This window comes from Narcine bancroftii, chromosome 5 (assembly GCF_036971445.1).
Source record: "Narcine bancroftii isolate sNarBan1 chromosome 5, sNarBan1.hap1, whole genome shotgun sequence".
NCBI lineage: Eukaryota > Metazoa > Chordata > Chondrichthyes > Torpediniformes > Narcinidae > Narcine > Narcine bancroftii.
In genome coordinates this window covers 50003180-50023180 of record NC_091473.1, presented here as the reverse complement: position 1 = coordinate 50023180, position 20001 = coordinate 50003180, and the positions used below count along the sequence as shown (strand labels likewise).

The 20001-nt window shown below is 40.6% G+C and overlaps 1 protein-coding gene across 12 annotated transcripts in view; it reads right to left on the bottom strand.

Moving 5' to 3' along the window:
• Nucleotides 1-20001, bottom strand: part of abtb1 (ankyrin repeat and BTB (POZ) domain containing 1) — a 135876-nt gene that overhangs the window by 34237 nt on the left and 81638 nt on the right. For all 12 annotated transcript variants that reach the window (XM_069937372.1, XM_069937376.1, XM_069937381.1 and 9 more), the window contains one exon: nucleotides 7258-7303. In XM_069937372.1, coding sequence (XP_069793473.1) covers nucleotides 7258-7303 — 46 coding nt within the window. The remainder of the gene's footprint in view (nucleotides 1-7257; nucleotides 7304-20001) is intronic.

The following is a 20001-nucleotide window of genomic DNA, read 5'->3' as shown; positions in this document are numbered from 1 at the left end:
GGCCATTTAAAACCTGTACAAGGCTGCCAGCATTGGAACGAGGCAGTTGAACCTTCAGAGAAGCTCTGTGCCTCTCCACTCTCCCAGGTCTGCATCAGCGGCAATGCTGCTGTTACAGCAGCTCCAGTAGCACCATCTTTTTTTTCCCCTGATGAGTTTTTCCAACACATTTGTGTATTTCCTATTAAATCTCTCCCCCCTCACCATAAACCTATGTCCTCTGGTTACTGATTCCCCTGCTCCATTCTCCTTCCTCATGATTTTGTATACATCTATGAGATCACTCCCATCCTCCTGACACCAAAGAATAAAGCCCTAGCCTGCTTAACCTCTCCCTATAGCTCAGGTTTATGAGTCCTGGCAACATCCTCGTAAACCTTTTTTGTACCCTCTCCAGCTTTACAACATCTTTCCTGTAGTATGGTGAACAAAATTGAACACAACATTCTAAATGGGGCCTCAATGTCTTACACAACTACAACATGATCTCTCAACTTCAATGAAGTCCCCAGGTTAAAAATGAGTTCCATTATCCAAGTCTGTCTTTAACTTGAATTTGTATTTAAGTCTAAACAAGTATATACAGTCCTTATTTAGCGTCAGTTAGTCAAATGTTTATCTTAGTATATAGCATATATATTTGGCCTTTCTATGCATGTAAAACACTTAAGAAACACTTCCATATCTACAACATCTTAAGCATAATACAGTACATAATTGAATGACAAAGGAGATGATGATGGAGAGATGGCTAATGTTGGAGAGGATGGGTCTGGTGCTGGAGAGTCGGTTTGATTTTTGCCATGTGAAACTTGGAGGTGAAATCAACTGCAAAGAAGCATCTGTTCATTTCTAGTTGCCTTTAACCCAAGGAGGTTGAAAAGTGCCACCAAACTGTTGGTTCACGAGTCACTTGTAAACCAGACGAAATAAGAGTACAACACTGTTAATGTGTTCCAAGCAAGCTCAGTGCTATGGAAAACCACACTGTTCTAAGCATTATCACCTTCCAGTGCAGTAAAAGGGATATATATAAAACTGATCTTTATTGGTAATAGATCTTTATTGGCAATAAGTGAACATTGTATATTTAAGAAAATATTTGTCTAATGTAGTTTACCCCTATCCCTAATGCATTGTTCAGTGGTTTGGAAACTCGCTGGTCTGCCGCATCAGTCAAAAAGAAAATCCTCATCAGTGTAAGGCAGCGTGCTATGGGAAGTCTGATCACAGCAGGGACAGAAATAACTTTCAACACAGCCACTTAACTCTCTCTATTCCACAGTTCTGAGTCTATATTTCAAATATTTTAAACTAGAGTCTTGAGAAGTATTATGAGGTGGTTTAAATAGCAACAATAACACTTTAATGTTGCAAATTTTAAACTGCAGGTCAAAAAGAGTATTGTACAGCATATCCCCACTTTCTTTTTTCTTCTTTCTTTGGCTTGGCTTCACAGACGAAGATTTATGAAGGGGTATGTCCACGTCAGCTGCAGGCTCGTTGGTGACTGACAAGTCTGATGCGGGACAGGCAGGCACGGTTGCAGCAGTTGCAAGGGAAAATTGGTTGGTAGGGGTTGGGTGTTAGGTTTTTCCTCCTTTGTCTTTTGTCAGTGAGGTGGGCTCTGCGGTCTTCTTCAAAGGAGGTTGCTGCCCGCCGAACTGTGAGACGCCAAGATGCACGGTTGGAGGCGATATCATCCCACTGGCGGTGATCAATGTGGCAGGCACCAAGATATTTCTTTAAGCAGTCCTTGTACCTCTTCTTTGGTGCACCTCTGTCTCGGTGGCCAGTGGAGATCTTGCCATATAACACGATCTTGGGAAGGCGATGGTCCTCCATTATGGATACGTGACCCACCCAGGGCAGTTGGGTCTTCAGCAGCATGGATTCGATGCTTGTGGACTCTGCCAGCTCGAGTACTTCGATGTTGGTGATGAAGTCACTCCAATGAATGTTGAGGATGGAGCGGAGACAGCGCTGATGGAAGCGTTCTAAGAGCTGTAGGTGATGCCAGTAGAAGACCCATGATTCGGAGCCGAACAGGAGCGTGGGTATGACAATGGCTCTGTACACGCTGATCTTTGTGTATTTCTTCAGGTGGTTGTTTTTCCAGACTCTTTTGTGTAGTCTTCCAAAGGCGCTATTTGCCTTGGCGAGTCTGTTGTCTATCTCGTTGTCGACCCTTGCATCAGATGAAATGGTGCAGCCGAGATAGGTAAACTGGTTGACCGTTTTGAGTTCTGTGTGCCCAATGGAGATGTGGGGGGGGACTGGTAGTCATGGTGGGGAGCTGGCAGATGGAGGACCTCAGTTTTCTTCAGGCTGACTTCCAGGCCAAACATTTTGGCAGTTTCCGCAATCCAGGACGTCATGCGCTGGAGAGCTGGCTTTGAATGGGCAACTAAAGCGGCATCGTCTGCAAAGAGTAGTTCACGGACAAGTTGCTCTTGTGTCTTGGTGTGAGCTTTCAGGCGCCTCAGATTGAAGAGACTGCCATCCGTGCGGTACCAGACGTAAACAGCGTCTTCATTGTTGAGGTCTTTCATGGCTTGTTTCAGCATCATGCTGAAGAAGATAGTAAAGAGGGTTGGTGCGAGGACACAGCCTTGCTTCACGCCGTTGTCAATGGAGAAGGGTTCAGAGAGCTCATTGCTGTATCTGACCGACTTTGTTGGTTTTCGTGCAGTTGGATAACCATGTTGAGGAACTTGGGGGGGCATCCGAAGCGCTCTAGTATTTGCCAAAGCCCTTTCCTGCTCACGGTGTCGAAGGCTTTGGTGAGGTCAACAAAGGTGCATATCCCCACATAATGCTGACTCAACCACGCTCGAACCGGAAGTTGACGGCATTCTACTTCTGGCCAGCTTGTCGGTTTGTAATTACAAGTTGTTCATAAATCAGACGTTTTTAACCCGGGGACAGTATAAATCATACCCATATGAAAGTTTCCAAAATGCTACTCCTGAAATTTCTCTGCATTAAATTCCATCAACTAAGTTAAAGTTTATTTATCATCCGATTGTACCAGTACAACCCAACAAAACAGCGTACTCCCAGTCAAAAGTGCAAACATCATACAGAGAATACTCATACAGACAAACAGTATAAAGCCATGGATGAATCAAAATATTTGCAAACTGCTGAGGGTGTGATCAATGGCATTTAAGATTGGTGATCCAGATTTTCTATAGGAAGTCCAGGTTCGACCTACAGAAGTCCATCTTAGCAGCAAAGAGGCAATTCCGAGTGAAGCTAGAAACAGACAGATGTTTGCAAGCTGTGATAGGACTTGCAGATCATTACATCCTACAAAGCTCAACTTAACATCATCAATGGCTGTGATGCCTCATACCAGATGAGCTGAAAACCTTTTATGCTCACTTTGAAAAGGAGAGTTCAATAGTACAAATGAGAATCCTTGTAGAAGCTGGCAGCCCTGTTAAATCTGTCTCTGAGGCCAACATCAGAACATCTGGCAAGGTGTCAGGCCCTGAAAGTTCTGAAAATCTGTGCACCCAACCAGCTGGGGCATTCACGGACATCTCCAATCTCTCAATGCTGCAGATGGAAATTCCCACCTGCTTCAAAAGGATATCAATATACCAGTGCCCAAGAATTGTAGAGTAAGCTGCCTCAATTACTATCATTCAGTGGCCTTCACAACTCATCTGATTAAATGCTTTGAAAGGTTGGTCGTGGCCAGAATTAACTTGTACCAATGTAAAGACCTGGATCCTGGGGGCGCGACCATGAGAAGGACTTAGACAGATGTCTTTTAATTGAGCTCTCCATGAAGAGTATCCAAAAGACAGTCAAATCTTAAAATTAACATTTTGTTTCATTAAAAAATTGACAAAATAAGTACCAAGAAACCAAGGCAGCTGAGAACAAAAATCGAAGTTTCTATTCAACCATGAACATCGAGCGAAAGCCCTAAAGGGAGTGGCATAAGAGTGGCCTCGGGACCAATAGACCCTGGCAGAGTTGGGGAGTCTGGACAAAATCTAAATATTATCCTGGAAAAAATGGAAAACTTGGAGCAATCGATTTGCAGACATCAAAAATATAATGATAGACATGACCGAAAGGATGACTGAAATTAAAGAAATTGTTGAAGACTTAAGGGAAAGAATGAACCAAGCAGAAGTAGACTTGGTAAAAACACAAGATAAGATAAAGGCTTTGGGAAAAGATGTGAAGAAATGGAATCAGACATCAAGGTCTGCTGGACAAGATCGTCCACATGGAGAATTTTAGCAGATGAAATAATGTTCGAATTATTGGACGGAAAGGAGGAATCAAGGGAAGAGAACTGGTGAAGTTATTTGGAACATGGATCCTGCAAGTCCTGGGAGAAGACAAATTCATAGAAAAATTACATATTGAAAAGATTTACCAGACCCTTCAGCCTAAGGGAGCTGGCAATCTGCGACAACGGCCGGTCCTAGTAAGACTTTTGAGTTACCGGGAATGGGAGAGAATTCTGGGAGAAGCATATGAATACTCTAAGTCTGGCCGTTTTCCAGCAACGAGCTGTGCCCTCCAACGTTGATGAAAGAAGTACCAAGTGGCGTTTGGTGTCTCCACCGGCTTGCCGGGGCACGATTGTGACCAGCTGGGGTTGGGGCCGATTCGTTCTTGCGCTTCGTGCATCACAGGACGTCCACTCAGGCCATGACCTTGTATGGATCCGAGAAATCCTCGTCTGTTAGTAGCAATTGAATGTCATCCAGCATTTGCTCTAGGAAGGTCTGCTCGAACATGAGGTATGGCCTGTGGCCCTCTGCCAGCGCGAGCATTTTGTCCATGAGGGCGGATGGCGCCTGGCAGCGTGCTGATGTCTGGATAGGCCAAAGGTGCTGAGGAGGAGCTGCTTTAGCGCCGGGTATTTACCTTCCTCCGTGGGGTCATGAATCAGGTTGCCCACTCTGGCGGCGGTCTCCTGGTCGAGGGTGCTAACGACATGGTAGAACATCGTCGAGTCGGAGGTGATCTGCTGGAAGTGGAACTGTGCTTCCACTTGCCTGAACCATGTGCGTCGGCAAAGCATCCAGAAAGGTAGTAGCTTTATGGCCACTGCGTTAACTGCTGCAGGGTCCATGGTGTAGAGTCCAGAATAGAGGTGGTCTCAAGTCCCGCCCATGCATTGGCTTTGACACGATAATGCAGCCGAGGGCAATTCCCCCAGCCACGAGGGAGCCCAAACCCGGCTGTGCCATCTTGACGCGGCTGTTCTGTTGCCGCGGCCGTTACACGCAGAGCAGGTTCGCCTGCGTTGCGATGTGCACCGCCACACCTGAACGAAATAAAATAAATCCAACACCAAAAACTCAAAATTCTACTCAGAGGCTTTTCCAAAATTCCAAAAATTTTTCAACCAGTGATGTCAGTTCAACTCCAAAAAAACTTTAGATCACTGAGGATTTCTGATTGCTTCAGATATCATTATATATCCAACATTTTTTGGAGATAAAATGAGGCCATTTCACTTAAAAAAATTTTCAGAAAAATTAGGATTTCTTATTTTTCTGAAATCCTCAATTATCCAAAAAAAAATTTTCAGAGCCAAACAGATGCGACTTCGAGGACCAAAAAATTTTGGATAACTAAGGATTTCAAATAATCGGAGTTGAACTGTACTTTAGTGGGAAAAAAAATTAGACTTGACATGGTTGGGTGGGAAAGAGGATAAAAATGGACATGGTGAGGAAGTAGCTCAGAAAAAGAGAAAGGGGACTTGTCACCTTAAATTGGAAAATTCAATGTTCATACACTTGGGCGACAGACTGCTCAATTAATTCTTCTTCTTCTGGTTTATGCTGGGCCTAACTCTGGCACAGGAGAAGACCAAGAATGGATATGTTAGGGTGGGAATGGGGAGTTGAAGTGGTATGCCACGTACAACAAATATCCAGTCATTTTAAAAAATGTCTGCACTCATCTTATGTTTGAACTTGCATATCTATTGAGAAAGCCAAAATTGCTGATTTAAAAATCATTACCAACTTGGCAACGTTTCAAGCAAATTGATAACAATATACAAGATGATTGAATGCACAAAGGAGAAAAATACTTCACAGTTCAGGCTAAGAGAGGCTTTTTCTAATAAAGGAACTTATGCAGACACAAAGGGTTACTGATTCTGGTTTTATACCAAATTCCATTTCTTCAATAATTCCTTTTCCTGTCCATTTCTGAAGCTGAATATAAACATAGGAGGGCTTGCAATAAATGAAGTTTTTCACTTTGATTGAGCATACAAAGTAAACTCACTGTTGTGGTGTAAAATACACGATCACGGATTTATTTACACAAAACTTTCAAAAACAACATGTTAATGACAAGACAATTGTTCCTCACCAATGGAGAGAGAAAAAATGTCATCTCAAGATATAGTAGAGTACTCTTCACTGCTAGAGACTCTTTTCCTTATGCCTAGAGTTGGAAACAGATTAGACACAGGTTTGGCTTCTCTGGAAGATTAAATTTCTAAAAGTGGAGCATCCCTCTGACAGTAGAGTGTTTGGTATATGCAATACGATAGTTGGTCTTGTGGCTGGTTTAGAAATTGAAAACAAGGAGGGAGGGAGGGAGTGCTTTGATTTTGTTTGTTGTGTTTGTGAGAAAAAGTTTAATATATTGTATATTTAAAATGTTACTACATATATTTTTTGAAAAAAAATTGACACCGTAAATATTTGTGTATAATGCGAAAAAATTTTCCCCCTTTTTCCCCTCGAAAATAAGGGGCGGTTGCATTATACACGAGAGTAAAAATTTTTTTAAAATTTCTGCAGGTGGGCAGGCGATAGTGCAACTCGGGCGGCCAGTAGTTGGCAGCGCGATTTGGGAGGCCAGGCGGGAGGTAGTCGGCAGTGCGACTCAAGAGGCCAGGCGGGCAGTAGTCAGCAGTGCGATTCAAGAGGCCGGGTGGGCAGACGGAGAGATGCCAGTGCGACTCAGGCGGCCGGGCAAGTGGAGAGACGCGAGCGGGACTCAGGAGGCCAGGTGGGCAGGCAAGCGGAGAGACGCCAGTGCGACTCAGGCGGGTGAGGAGAGGGGGGGTCGTATTATACACGGGGGTAAAATTTTTACCCCTTTTTTCCCTCAAAAATGGGGGGGAGGGTCGCATTAGACACGGAATGCACTATACACAAATATTTACGGTAACCCTTTGGCCCAGGGCAAGAGTGCTGCCAATTAGCCATAATTATCACCCATGTTTAAGTTATGCAGTGAAACTGAACATACCTGTATAGAAATACTGCAGAACAGCTCGGAAAGCCATTGGATTAATCTGTGGAATGAAGAAGAAATAAAATATACACACAGTGAGGAAGATTATACATTTAAAACGTGAACATTGCATTTTGATACAAGGCTGGAGTAATTCTTAATAGTTTATTTAAAAAATTTGACCATGCATGCAGTCAATTACAAAATTAAAAATTACAAGTACAAAATTAAAAATCCAGTATTTACTCCATGATGGTTATGCCCCAACCCCCATCCACCCAAGAAAAAAGTCAAAAGAGTAGATGTAAAGAAAAAGCAAGAAAATGAGAAAAGAAAAAGAAAAGATGGAAAAAAGCAGAATGGATTGCTGAAAGATGCTACACACTCCATTTAATTTTCTTTGGAGAAGATCAACACAGGTCTCGGGGGTTAGGTAGAACATAATTAAAGATTTACATCTGAAAATTGTAAATATGGATGCCAAACTTGTAAAAATATGTTGTACTTATTAAGTTATAGGTAATTTTCTCAAGGAGAATACAACTTTGTATTTCTGCATTCCAACATGTCATACCTGGATGTGAATGCAACTGCTATACATTTTCTAGCCACTGCTAACACAATTTTTACAAATTCATTCTGATATTTAGATAGTTTCAATTTAAGTCTATTTCTGTAATATTATCCAGTAAGAATAATTCTGGGTTTTGTGGAAATTTAATTCCTGTAATCTGCTCTAAGAAATTTCTTAGATTGACCCAAAAAGGTCTCATTTCAAAACATAACCAGGTTGAATTTTAAAAAATAGTTCCTACCTCTTCGCCACATCTAAAACATCAGTTTGATAAGTCTTAATTTAATTTCTGTGGTTTGAGATAAAATTGATGCAAAAAAATTGTACTAGTCTACACCTTATATTTATTGTATTAGTCATACTATCCCGACATAATTCAGACCAGTTTTCCTCATCTATCACATTTAAGTCTGATTCCCAACTCTGCCTGGACTTATGAACCTCTTGTATGGGGGGTTCCCATTTGAAGTAAGAGATACATTGCTGAAATAAATGTCTTTGCATTTCCCTTTCGAATCAATGAAGGCAGGAATAATTCTCTCTAAATAAATAATCAATCACCATCATATTTTAAAATCAAAGTACAGGTATATCTGGTATAAAACAGTTTTGAACAGTGCGGGTTTTGATATAACTCAGTTTATAATTTTAATAAAGTAATAAACAAAAATTGTTAAATTTTATTAATATTGCATTACCAACAGTAGTGCAGTAATTTAACATGTTCCCCCCCCCACCCCTTCACTCACCTCTGGTGGCATTGGTGTAATAAAGATGCTGCCCTACTCCTTCTCCTCCTACCTCTGCCTCACAGTGAGCCCCAGCACGCTTCACGGCTTAGCCCCACCCCACTCTCCCCCGGCTGCCGTTTCCGAGCCAGCGGACAGACCACACAGCCGAGGCCAGAGGTAGTGGTCTTTATACGGTGCTGGGCGATTTATCTCCCCGCCCTGCTCCAGAGATTGGATGCCTTAATTGAGACAGAGGACCCCATTCTCCTCTGCTCTTCCTCCCCCCATCCCTCTGACATCAGTGACCAGGATAAAACGGTCTCTCAATGATGTTATAAAGATATGTAAGATGGAAACACCCATGGTTCGTGTGCCGTGGCCAAGCAAGCTGGCCAACCGATGGTCAGAACACTTCCAATCTCTTTTCAGTGCCAACCGCTCAGTCCAAGATTCCGCCCTGCTCCAGCTCCCTCAACAGCCCCTAAGGCTAGAGCTGGATGAGGTTCCCACCCTGGATGAGACATATAAGGCAATCGAACAACTGAAAAGTGGCAAAGCAGCAGGTATGGATGGAATCCCCCCAGAAGTCTGGAAGGCTGGCGGCAAAACTCTGCATGCCAAACTGCATGAGTTTTTCAAGCTTTGTTGGGACCAAGGTAAACTGCCTCAGGATCTTCGTGATGCCACCATCATCACCCTGTACAAAAACAAAGGCGAGAAATCAGACTGCTCAAACTACAGGGGAATCACGTTGTTCTCCATTGCAGGCAAAATCTTCGCTAGGATTCTACTAAATAGAATAATACCTAGTGTCGCCGAGAATATTCTCCCAGAATCACAGTGCGGCTTTCGCGCAAACAGAGGAACCACTGACATGGTCTTTGCCCTCAGACAGCTCCAAGAAAAGTGCAGAGAACAAAACAAAGGACTCTACATCACCTTTGTTGACCTCACCAAAGCCTTCGACACCGTGAGCAGGAAAGGGCTTTGGCAAATACTAGAGCGCATCGGATGTCCCCCAAAGTTCCTCAACATGATTATCCAACTGCACGAAAACCAACAAGGTCGGGTCAGATACAGAAATGAGCTCTCTGAACCCTTCTCCATTAACAATGGCGTGAAGCAAGGCTGTGTTCTCGCACCAACCCTCTTTTCAATCTTCTTCAGCATGATGCTGAACCAAGCCATGAAAGACCCCAACAATGAAGACGCTGTTTACATCCGGTACCGCACGGATGGCAGTCTCTTCAATCTGAGGCGCCTGCAATCTCACACCAAGACACAAGAGAAACTTGTCCATGAACTACTCTTTGCAGATGATGCCGCTTTAGTTGCCCATTCAGAGCCAGCTCTTCAGCGCTTGACGTCCTGCTTTGCAGAAACTGCCAAAATGTTTGGCCTGGAAGTCAGCCTGAAGAAAACTGAGGTCCTCCATCAGCCAGCTCCCCACCATGACTACCAGCCCCCCCACATCTCCATCGGGCACACAAAACTCAAAACGGTCAACCAGTTTACCTATCTCGGCTGCCCCATTTCATCAGATGCAAGGATCGACAACGAGATAGACAACACACTCGCCAAGGCAAATAGCGCCTTTGGAAGACTACACAAAAGAGTCTGGAAAAACAACCAACTGAAAAACCTCACAAAGATAAGCGTATACAGAGCCGTTGTCATACCCACACTCCTGTTCGGCTCCGAATCATGGGTCCTCTACCGGCACCACCTACGGCTCCTAGAACGCTTCCACCAGCGTTGTCTCCGCTCCATCTTCAACATCCATTGGATCGCTTACACCCCTAACGTCGAAGTACTCGAGATGGCAGAGGTCGACAGCATCGAGTCCACGCTGCTGAAGATCCAGCTGCGCTGGATGGGTCACGTCTCCAGAATGGAGGACCATCGCCTTCCCAAGATCGTATTATATGGCGAGCTCTCCACTGGCCACCGTGACAGAGGTGCACCAAAGAAAAGGTACAAGGACTGCCTAAAGAAATCTCTTGGTGCCTGCCACATTGACCACCGCCAGTGGGCTGATAACGCCTCAAACCGTGCATCTTGGCGCCTCACAGTTTGGCGGGCAGCAACCTCCTTTGAAGAAGACCGCAGAGCCCACCTCACTGACAAAAGGCAAAGGAGGAAAAACCCAACACCCAACCCCAACCAACCAATTTTCCCTTGCAACCGCTGCAATCGTGTCTGCCTGTCCCGCATCGGACTTGTCAGCCACAAACGAGCCTGCAGCTGACGTGGACTTTTTACCCCCTCCATTAATCTTCGTCCGCGAAGCCAAGCCAAAGAAAAAGAAAGAAGATGGAAACAAAAGACTAAAGTAGTGCAAACTACACTAGACAAATATTTTCTTCAATAAATATTGTTTTCTTATTGCTAATAAAGATCTGTCATTTTTCAGTTTTATTTTTCCCTTTTAAATATTTTAGGCACGTTTGCATAAGAGTTCAATGTAAAAGAATAAATAATTATAGGATTCGAATATATTATATTAAAGTACATTGTAATAATGCTTTGAACAGTGCAATTTTCTATGACACTGAACTTTTTTGGAACATATTAACCATGTTATACAAGGTATCCCTGTACTACAGAAACTTGAAATCTGATGCAGCAATAGAAAATGCTGGAAACACTAGGCAGGTCAAACAGCATCTGTGGAGAGAAACAGAGTGAATGGAGGAAAACTGGAACAATACACAGAGCTGGAGAAACTCAGCAAGACACACAGTGTCTATGGAAAGCAAATGGCATTGAATTTAGCAGAGGCACATGACATAATTTTGATAGGAGACAACTAATTTTAGTCAAAACTAAAAGAGGATGAGTAAGAACTAAAGCAGAAAAAGTTTCATTGGTATTAATGAGGGATTTGAAATTAATAGATGTGTGGAGGAAAATTCATCCTAAAGAAAGAGACTATTCTTTTTATTCAAATAGACATAATTCTTATTCCAGGATTTCCAGAAAGTGTTTGATAAGATGCCGCACAAGAGACTTATCAGTAAGTTACAGGAAAGTGGAGTGCGGGGAAGTATATTGGCCTGGATTGAAAATTGGTTGTTTGACAGGAGGCAGAGAGTCGGAATAAATGGGAGTTTTTCAGGTTGGCAGAGAGTGGTAAGTGGGGTGCCGCAGGGGTCAGTGTTAGGCCCACAACTGTTCATCATTTATATTGATGACTTGGAGGAGGGGACAAAATCTGGTGTCGCCAAGTTTGCGGATGACACCAAATTGAGTGGAAGAGCAAATTGTAATGAGGATGTGGAGAGTCTGCAGAGGGATATAGTTAAGCTGGATGAGTGGGCAAAGGTCTGGCAGATGGAGTACAATGTTAGTAAGTGTGAGGTTATCCACTTTGGCAAGAAAAATAAAAGAGCTGAATATTATTTAAAGGGTGAAAAACTACAGCATGCTGTTGTGCAGAGGGACTTGGGAGTGCTTGTGCATGAATTGCAAAAAGTTAGGTTGCAGGTGCAGCAGGTTATTAAGAAGGCAAATGGAATGTTGGCCTTCATCGCTAGAGGAAATTAATTCAGGAGTAGAGAGGTAATGTTGCAACTGTATAAGGTACTGGTGAGACCGCACCTAGAGTACTGTGTCCAGTTCTGGTCTCTATATTTGAGGAGGGATGTACTGGCTTTGTAGATGGTCCAGAGGAGGTTTACTAGGTTTATTCCTGGGATGAAGGGGTTGACTTATGATGAAAGATTAAATCATCTAGGATTGTATTTTCGCTCGAGTTCAGAAGAATGAGAGGAGATCTTATAGAAACATATAGGATTATGAAGGGTATGGATAGGATAGATGTAGGAAGGTTGTTTTGAGCTAGCCGGGGAAACTAAAATGAGAGGACACAGTCTCAAGATTCAGGGGAGTAGATTTAGGACAGAGATGAGGAAAAATAGTTTTTCCCAGAGAGTAGTGAATGTTTGGAATTCTCTAACCAGGGAAGTGGTTGAGGCTGCCTCATTAAACATATTTAAAATTCGGTTAGATAAATTTTTACATGATAGAGGAATTATGGGAGAAGGCAGGTAGGTGGAGTTAGGCCATAAATTAGATCAGCCATGATTGTATTGAATGGCACACAGGCTCGATGGGCCATTTTTGGCCTACTCCTGTTCCTACATCCTATGTTCCTATTGATTTATTTTTATTATCTGCACAAATACAAAATAGGATATTATATATTGAATATAAAACAAGAATTTTATCTGATCATTCACCTTTGTTAATGACTATTAATAATGCCAGATAAATAGAAAGTGTATAGATGGAGATTCAGTATCATTAAAAGGAAAAGATTTTTGTGATTTTATTATAAGACAATTTCAGTTATTTTGAGATACAAATTTGAATTCGGTGAATGATAAATTTGTGATATGGGATGCCCTAAAGGCCTATTTGAGAGGACAAATCATGTTTTACCTCTAAAATTAAGAAAGATTATATGAAAGAGGTAAATCAATTGGAATAAGAAATAAAGATATTGGAAAAAGATCTTCAAAATCGAAGTTCTGAAGATAAATGTAGGCAACAAAAAAGATGGGAGTTCCTTTAAAACCTTCATTGTATAGACCTATCATTATTAAATGAGTTTATAAAATACTTGCTAAATAATTGGTGAATAAAGTCACTAAATTATTGCTCAAATTAATAAATATGGATCATACAGGTTTTGTGAAAAAAAAGACAATCAACAGACAATGTGGCTACGTTAATCAGTATTATATATTTAACACAAAAAAAGGAAAGATTTGAGTGTTGCAGTGGCCCGAGATGCAGAAAAGGTGTTTGAATGGTACTTGAATGGTACTTCTTGTTTAAAGTGTTAGATAAGTTTGGTCAAACTTTTATAAATTGGATGAAATTGAAAATAGTAACTAACGGACAAATCTCCGCTCCATTCCAATTGGTGAGATCTAGTAGACAAGGTTGTCATTTATCCCCAGCTCTGTTCATTTTAGGTATGGAGCCACTAGCGGAGGTAATTAGGAGTGATTTAGAAATTAAGGGGTTCAAGGTTGGTAAAAAAGAGTATAAAATTAATTCATTTCCAGATAACGTTTCAATATATCTGACAGAAACAGAGATTTCTTTACGGAAATTACATTTAAATTTGGAAGAATATGGTAATATTTTAGGTTATAAAATAAACTGAGATAAAAGTGAAATGATGTCACTTACACAAGGGGATTATAGCCTTTGTGAAAGAAATACTCAATTTGAATGGCCAAAGTGGTGATTAAATATTTAGGGATCTAGATAGATAATGATTTAAACAATTTATATAAACTGAATTAATCACCATCACTTAAAAAGTTTAAGAGGAATTTTAAAAACAAAATGGATTAACCTGCCAATAGCGTAAGTAAGAAGAGTTAATTGTATTAAGATGAATATTTTTTCCACGAAAACAATATCTTTTTCAAACCTTATCAATACTATTACCACAAAAGTTTTTTTCAAGAATTAAATAAATATATAAGATTTCTTTGGAAAGGTAAAATGTCAAGAATTTCGATAGAAAGATTAACATGGAAATATGAATTAGGAGGTTTACAGTTTCCTAATTTTAAGAATTATTATCAAGTGGCTCGAATGAGATTTCTTTTTTTTGAGGGATCAAGATAAGCAGGTGTGTTTGAATTGAGTTGGATAAAATAAGAGAGAAAATAGCAGAGGAATTTATATATAAATAGGATTCAAAATTAATAACCAGTGTGAAAGAAACATTTGATTACTATTTGGAATAAGATAAATAACAAAATTGGAACAAAAGAAAGTACGTCACCTAAGACACTTTTGATGCAAAATAATATTATACTTTCACTAAAGGCAATCAACTTTTAAATATTTGGTTTTATAAAGCCATTAAAAATAAAGAAGATTGTTATGAACAAGGTCAACTGATTCATTTCAACAATTAAGGAATAAATATGGAATAACTCCAAATACACATTATTTGCTAAGTTCAATTGAGAGGATATCTCCACGAAAAATTAGGTCCAACAATGTTTTACCAGCTTGTAGAGAGTTGGAAATTCTTATCAGGAGAGGTAATACTAAGAAATTTATCTCTATCTTTTTCTTTGGCTTGGCTTCGCGGACGAATATTTATAGAGGGGTAAAGTCCACGTCAGCTGCAGGCTCGTTTGTGGCTGACAAGTCCGATGCGGGACAGGCAGACACAGTTGCAGCGGTTGCAAGGGAAAATTGGTGGGTTGGGGTTGGGTGTTTCCTCCTTTGACTTTTGACAGTGAGGTGGGCTCTGCGGTCTTCTTCAAAGGAGGTTGCTGCCCGCCGAACTGTGAGGCGCCAAGATGCACGATTTGAGGCGAGATCAGCCCACTTGCGGTGGTCAATGTGGCAGGCACCAAGAGCTTTCTTTAGGCAGTCCTTGTATCTCTTCTTTGGTGCACCTCTGTCTCGGTGGCCAGTGGAGAGCTCGCCATATAACATGATCTTGGGAAGGCGATGGTCCTCCATTCTGGAGACGTGACCTACCCAGCGCAGTTGGATCTTCAGCAGCGTGGATTCGATGCTGTCGGTCTCTGCCATCTCGAGTACTTTGATGTTAGGGATGAAGTCACTCCAATGAATGTTGAGGATGGAGCGGAGACAACACTGGTGGAAGCGTTCTAGGAGCCGTAGGTGATGCCGGTAGAGGACTCATGATTCGGAGCCGAACAGGAGTGTGGGTATGACAACTGCTCTGTATACGCTAATCTTTGTGAGGTTTTTCAGTTGGTTGTTTTTCCAGACTCTTTTGTGCAGTCTTCCAAAGGTGCTATTTGCCTTGGCGAGTCTGTTGTCTCTCTCGTTGTCGATCCTTGCATCCGATGAAATGGTGCAGCCGAGATAGGTAAACTATAATGTACTTTTTAATTACAAGCAGGCATTATTAAACAGAGTTTAATAATCTAGACAGAAATAGGAGATCTAAATATTACAATTAATGAGAAAAGTTGATCAGATTTTTGTCAAGATTGTGTGACAAATACTATAAATGCAAGGTTTAAATTAGTTCAAAATAATTATCTGCATCAATTATATTTAATGTTGCAAAAATTTAATAAAATGAAATCAGATTTATCAGATAAATGTTTTAGATGAGATGAAGAGATAGGAAACTTTTTACACTCTACTTGGTTATGTTCTTTTTGGGTGGATTTAGTAATTTTTTTTAGAACAAATTATTTGTATCGTATTTGTGCAAAAATCCAGACCTATTTTTGTTAGGAAATGAAGAAGAAACAAGGCTCAATTTAAAATTATCATTTTATCACGTGAAATTTATTAAAAATAGCATTAACAATGGCAACAAAGTGTATTGCAGTGACTTGGAAATCAGATGCATATGGAGAGATGGAATGCAGAAATTTAAAGTTATATTCCTGTGGAGACAATTGCATATAATTTAAGAAATAAATATTCTGCCTTTTTACAAAATTGGAGCCTGTATAGTTTAGGGGTGAATACATAAAATGTATTTCTCGACTCTTAACACCCATGTTAATCTTCTTCCCTAAAATGGTTGTAATAAACATTGTAGGATCCCAATGTGCAAACCTACCCTTCATGCAATCCAAGAAACTATTTTTCTTTTTTCTCTATATTTTATCTAATTATATATCATTCATATTTTTTGTACAATTTCTGAGTGGGGGGTATAAGGAGGGAAGGAGGGGAGGGTAAAGATGGGGTAAAACCCAGCATGTCATCATGTAATTTTAAATTTAATTATAATTTATCTATCTGAAAGTTTATTAATTGCATTTGGAAAATTTTTTAAATAAAATATTCAAAATAAAAGGAAAGCAATTGGCAGTCAACATTTCAGCCCTGAGCCCTTAATAATGTTCCTGAAACATTAGCTACCTATTGCTTTCCATGGATAAAGCATGACCTACTGAGTTCCTCGAGTACTTTTGTGTTTTATTACAGAGTTAATGTTTCAGCTCATTGACCATTCATCAGAACTGGGAAAGAGAGAAAACAATAAAGCTTTAAGTTGCCAAAAAGGTGGCAGATGAATGGATAGGACAAAGAGACTATCTTTGATAGGGAAAAGCTTGGACTGTATGGTAACGTGATGAAGAAGTTGCAGAGAAAGAAAAAAGGGACAAATGTTAACATGTGAAATGTAGGAAATATTCAGATCAGAAATGTCAGCAGATGAAGGGAAAACCAAGTTAATATTACAGATGGATAACCTTCCGCAGGACTGTCCAATTCTGATTCAGCATTCAGGAGTCGCCTGATATTGCTGAAGTCTGCAATATTCTCACCTTCCACCTTCGATGTACAATAGGTAATTCTTGAGTTTCCACTAACATCAGCAAGATTGCAACATGGGTCTCATCTTCCTCTCCACTGCCTATTCATCATCTTTCAGATACTCCCATTGGGAAAGAGATACAGGAATATCAGAGCCAGAACTACCAGGCTGAGAAAGAACAGCCTCCCAAAGGGACTGAGACTGCAGAACGACTGAAAGGACTGCTCACACTATCCTCCTAGACTTTACTATTTATTAAACAATATTTATTTTCATATATGCCTATGAATCTCTTGTCTGCATGTGTGTTGTGTCCGGTTGTGTATTTGCAAGTTTTTGCATTGAGAACCAGAGAACGCTGTTTTGTTGGTTTGTACTTGATAATAAACGATCTTGATTCCAAAAGAATTCTTCCTCTACATTTCCCTACTCTGATTTTCATTCTCCACCAAACACTTCCCTTCTCAGAGCACTTGTGCATTGCATTCGGTCCTCAGCACAGGAAAAACCAAATACAGATTGGGCGACCACTTTGCAAGTCACCTGCTGGAACAAACCTGTCACATTAATTCTCCACCCTTCCCCTACTCTGACTTATCTGCCTGGTTTAATGCACTGTAACCATAAGGCCTAACCTAAATTCTATGCACAGCACCTCATCTTCCAATTAAACATATGGTTAAACTTTTTAACAATTGCTTACTTCCTCTGTATCAGAATTGGACTGTTTTCTTCAAGTCATCCATCTAAAATATAATCAGTTTTATTTCTCCACGAATCTGCTGTATTTTACTAATTTATTTGTTTGTTTGCCTTCTTTTGTTATGATTGCACCCTCTCCATTAATCCATTAACCAGATCCTTCATCACCATGCAATCCCAGCTGCATCCCATCAACGATATTTCTTTTGCCTTGTTTTCTCACTTTCCTGGTTCGAGAGAAGAGTCAGGAAACAAGTGGCAGTAATAGTTCAGCAGACCAGACATCATCTGTGATGGAAAGCGACAGTCAAGCATTGGCATCAGGATTCTAGACCTTGCATTAGAAGATCCTGATGCAGGGCCTCAACCTGAAACATCAGCTGTCCTTTTACTTTCCACAGATGCTGCCGGGCTTGAAGAATTCCTTCAGCAAATTATTTTTATTGCTCCAGTTTTCAGCATCTTCAATCTTTTGAGTCCCTAATTAAGAGTCATTGACTTGAAACATAATCTCTGTTCTTCTTTCCACAAGTACTGTCTGGCCAATTGTTTTTAACATCATTCTTGATACTGAAATAGAGTGCTCTTCTCCTTTATAAAGCTCAGTTATTTTTTTCTGTCTTTGACTGCACATGGTCACTTAACTGATAATAGCAAATAAGCCAACTTAGAGAGACAGAGGTAGAGTTATACAGTGCAGATGCCTGCCTTTCAGTCCAACTTGCTGGCCAAGTTGTCTAACTGAGATAGTCCAATTTGGCTGTGTTTGGCTCATCTCTCTAAACCTCTTATCCAGGTACATGAGTGTCTTTGAAATATTGTAATTGTCCCCATTCATCATTTCCAATGGCAACCCCTTCCACCCAACACCAGCAAGTGTAAAAAGTGCCCATCTAGTCCCTTTTAAATGTTTTCCTCTCAGCTATAATCTGTGCCCTCCAGGTCAAAACTTCTCTACTGTGGGAAAAATATTGTGGCCATTCACCTTATCTATACCCCTCATGATTTTTAAAACTCCTATAAAAGACACCTCTTGATCTCCTAATGCTCCAAAGGGAAAAATAAAACAGCGATCAGTCTCTTCTTATAACTCAAACCTTCCAGTACAAGGAACACCCTGCACCCATTCCATCTTAATAACATGCTTCAGATGGTTAGGTAACTAGTAAGATAGAAACCGATCTGTTGTGAGAAAAAGCCAAAAACTGGATATTCGTGAGTCTAGGCCACCCTTGTTTGCACTGCCTGTGTGTCACTTAGGAACACATAATGGAGTCTAACAGGGGAGCACAAACTTCTACAGATTTCCTAGCTTTCCAATTGGAAAAAATCCACACAGACTCACAAAGTAACCTGGTGCAACAATGACAAACAGATTGAAATGAATGAGCAAAATTGACTCAAATGGCAGGTTAAACATTTTATTTAATTAGGTTGATTTATATAGCTTTAAGTGTGCCAATATTTTTTCCTAGTATTTTTACTTTTTAAAAAAAATAAGTGGATTGAGAGGTGATGAAGAGTGGGCAAGATCACACCAGCTGCCAATGCCATTTGTTCTGTTAGCACAGCTGGGAGAGAGCCAGCAGTTGGGGAGACCATGCATCCTTATAGAAGACTGCATCAGTGGATTGAGTGGATCATATGGCCCAAATTTTTATACCGCCAGATAGCAGCTAACATTTTACCTAAATTTATTTTCACATTATACTTGATACAATGAGAAGGGCTCTTCCTTGAGCAGTCCAACAGATCAACTCTAACAATCATAGTTGTACAAGGTAGAAAATCAAGAGCACAATTACAGAGTATTGAGTTACAATGAGAAAAAAAAAGGATAAATTGGTACAAAGGGCAGCAAGAGTAGTGCTGTGGGGTTCATTGAGGAGCCTGATGGCTGCAGGAAAGAAATGTGTGTTCAATTCCATGCTTTTGAATCTTCTCCCTGATGAGATAAGAAAGCATGTTCAGGGTGTAATGGTTTCTTCTGGCTTTCTAAGGCAGAAAGTGAAGTGAATGGAGTCAGTGGAGGGGTGGGAAGCTCTGAGCTGCATTTACCTCCTCCTGCAGCTTCTTCTGATCTTGAACAGAACTTTCACCCCACACTGTGATGCCTCCAGCAAGTATGCATTCAATGGTGCACACAGAAGTCAGTTAAGAATGTGCAGGACTGTACTGGTTAACAAGTACAATTTTAAATACAATTCAGATATTATCCAAAAATAGTCTAATTCAGGAAAAGATGTCATGAGCAGCAGCAACTAGTAGAAGGGCTCTGGGTTTGAAATACACAAGTTAAAAGGCAGTTAATAAAAACAATGAAACTATCCAAGGCTTTAAGAATTCTGTGACATTCCATGCTGAAATACATAGGGGCTGAAATTTTTTTTTAAATAATAAAAACCTGAAATAAGACAAGATTTTGCTACCTGAAGTACATTCCCCTCCCAATTACA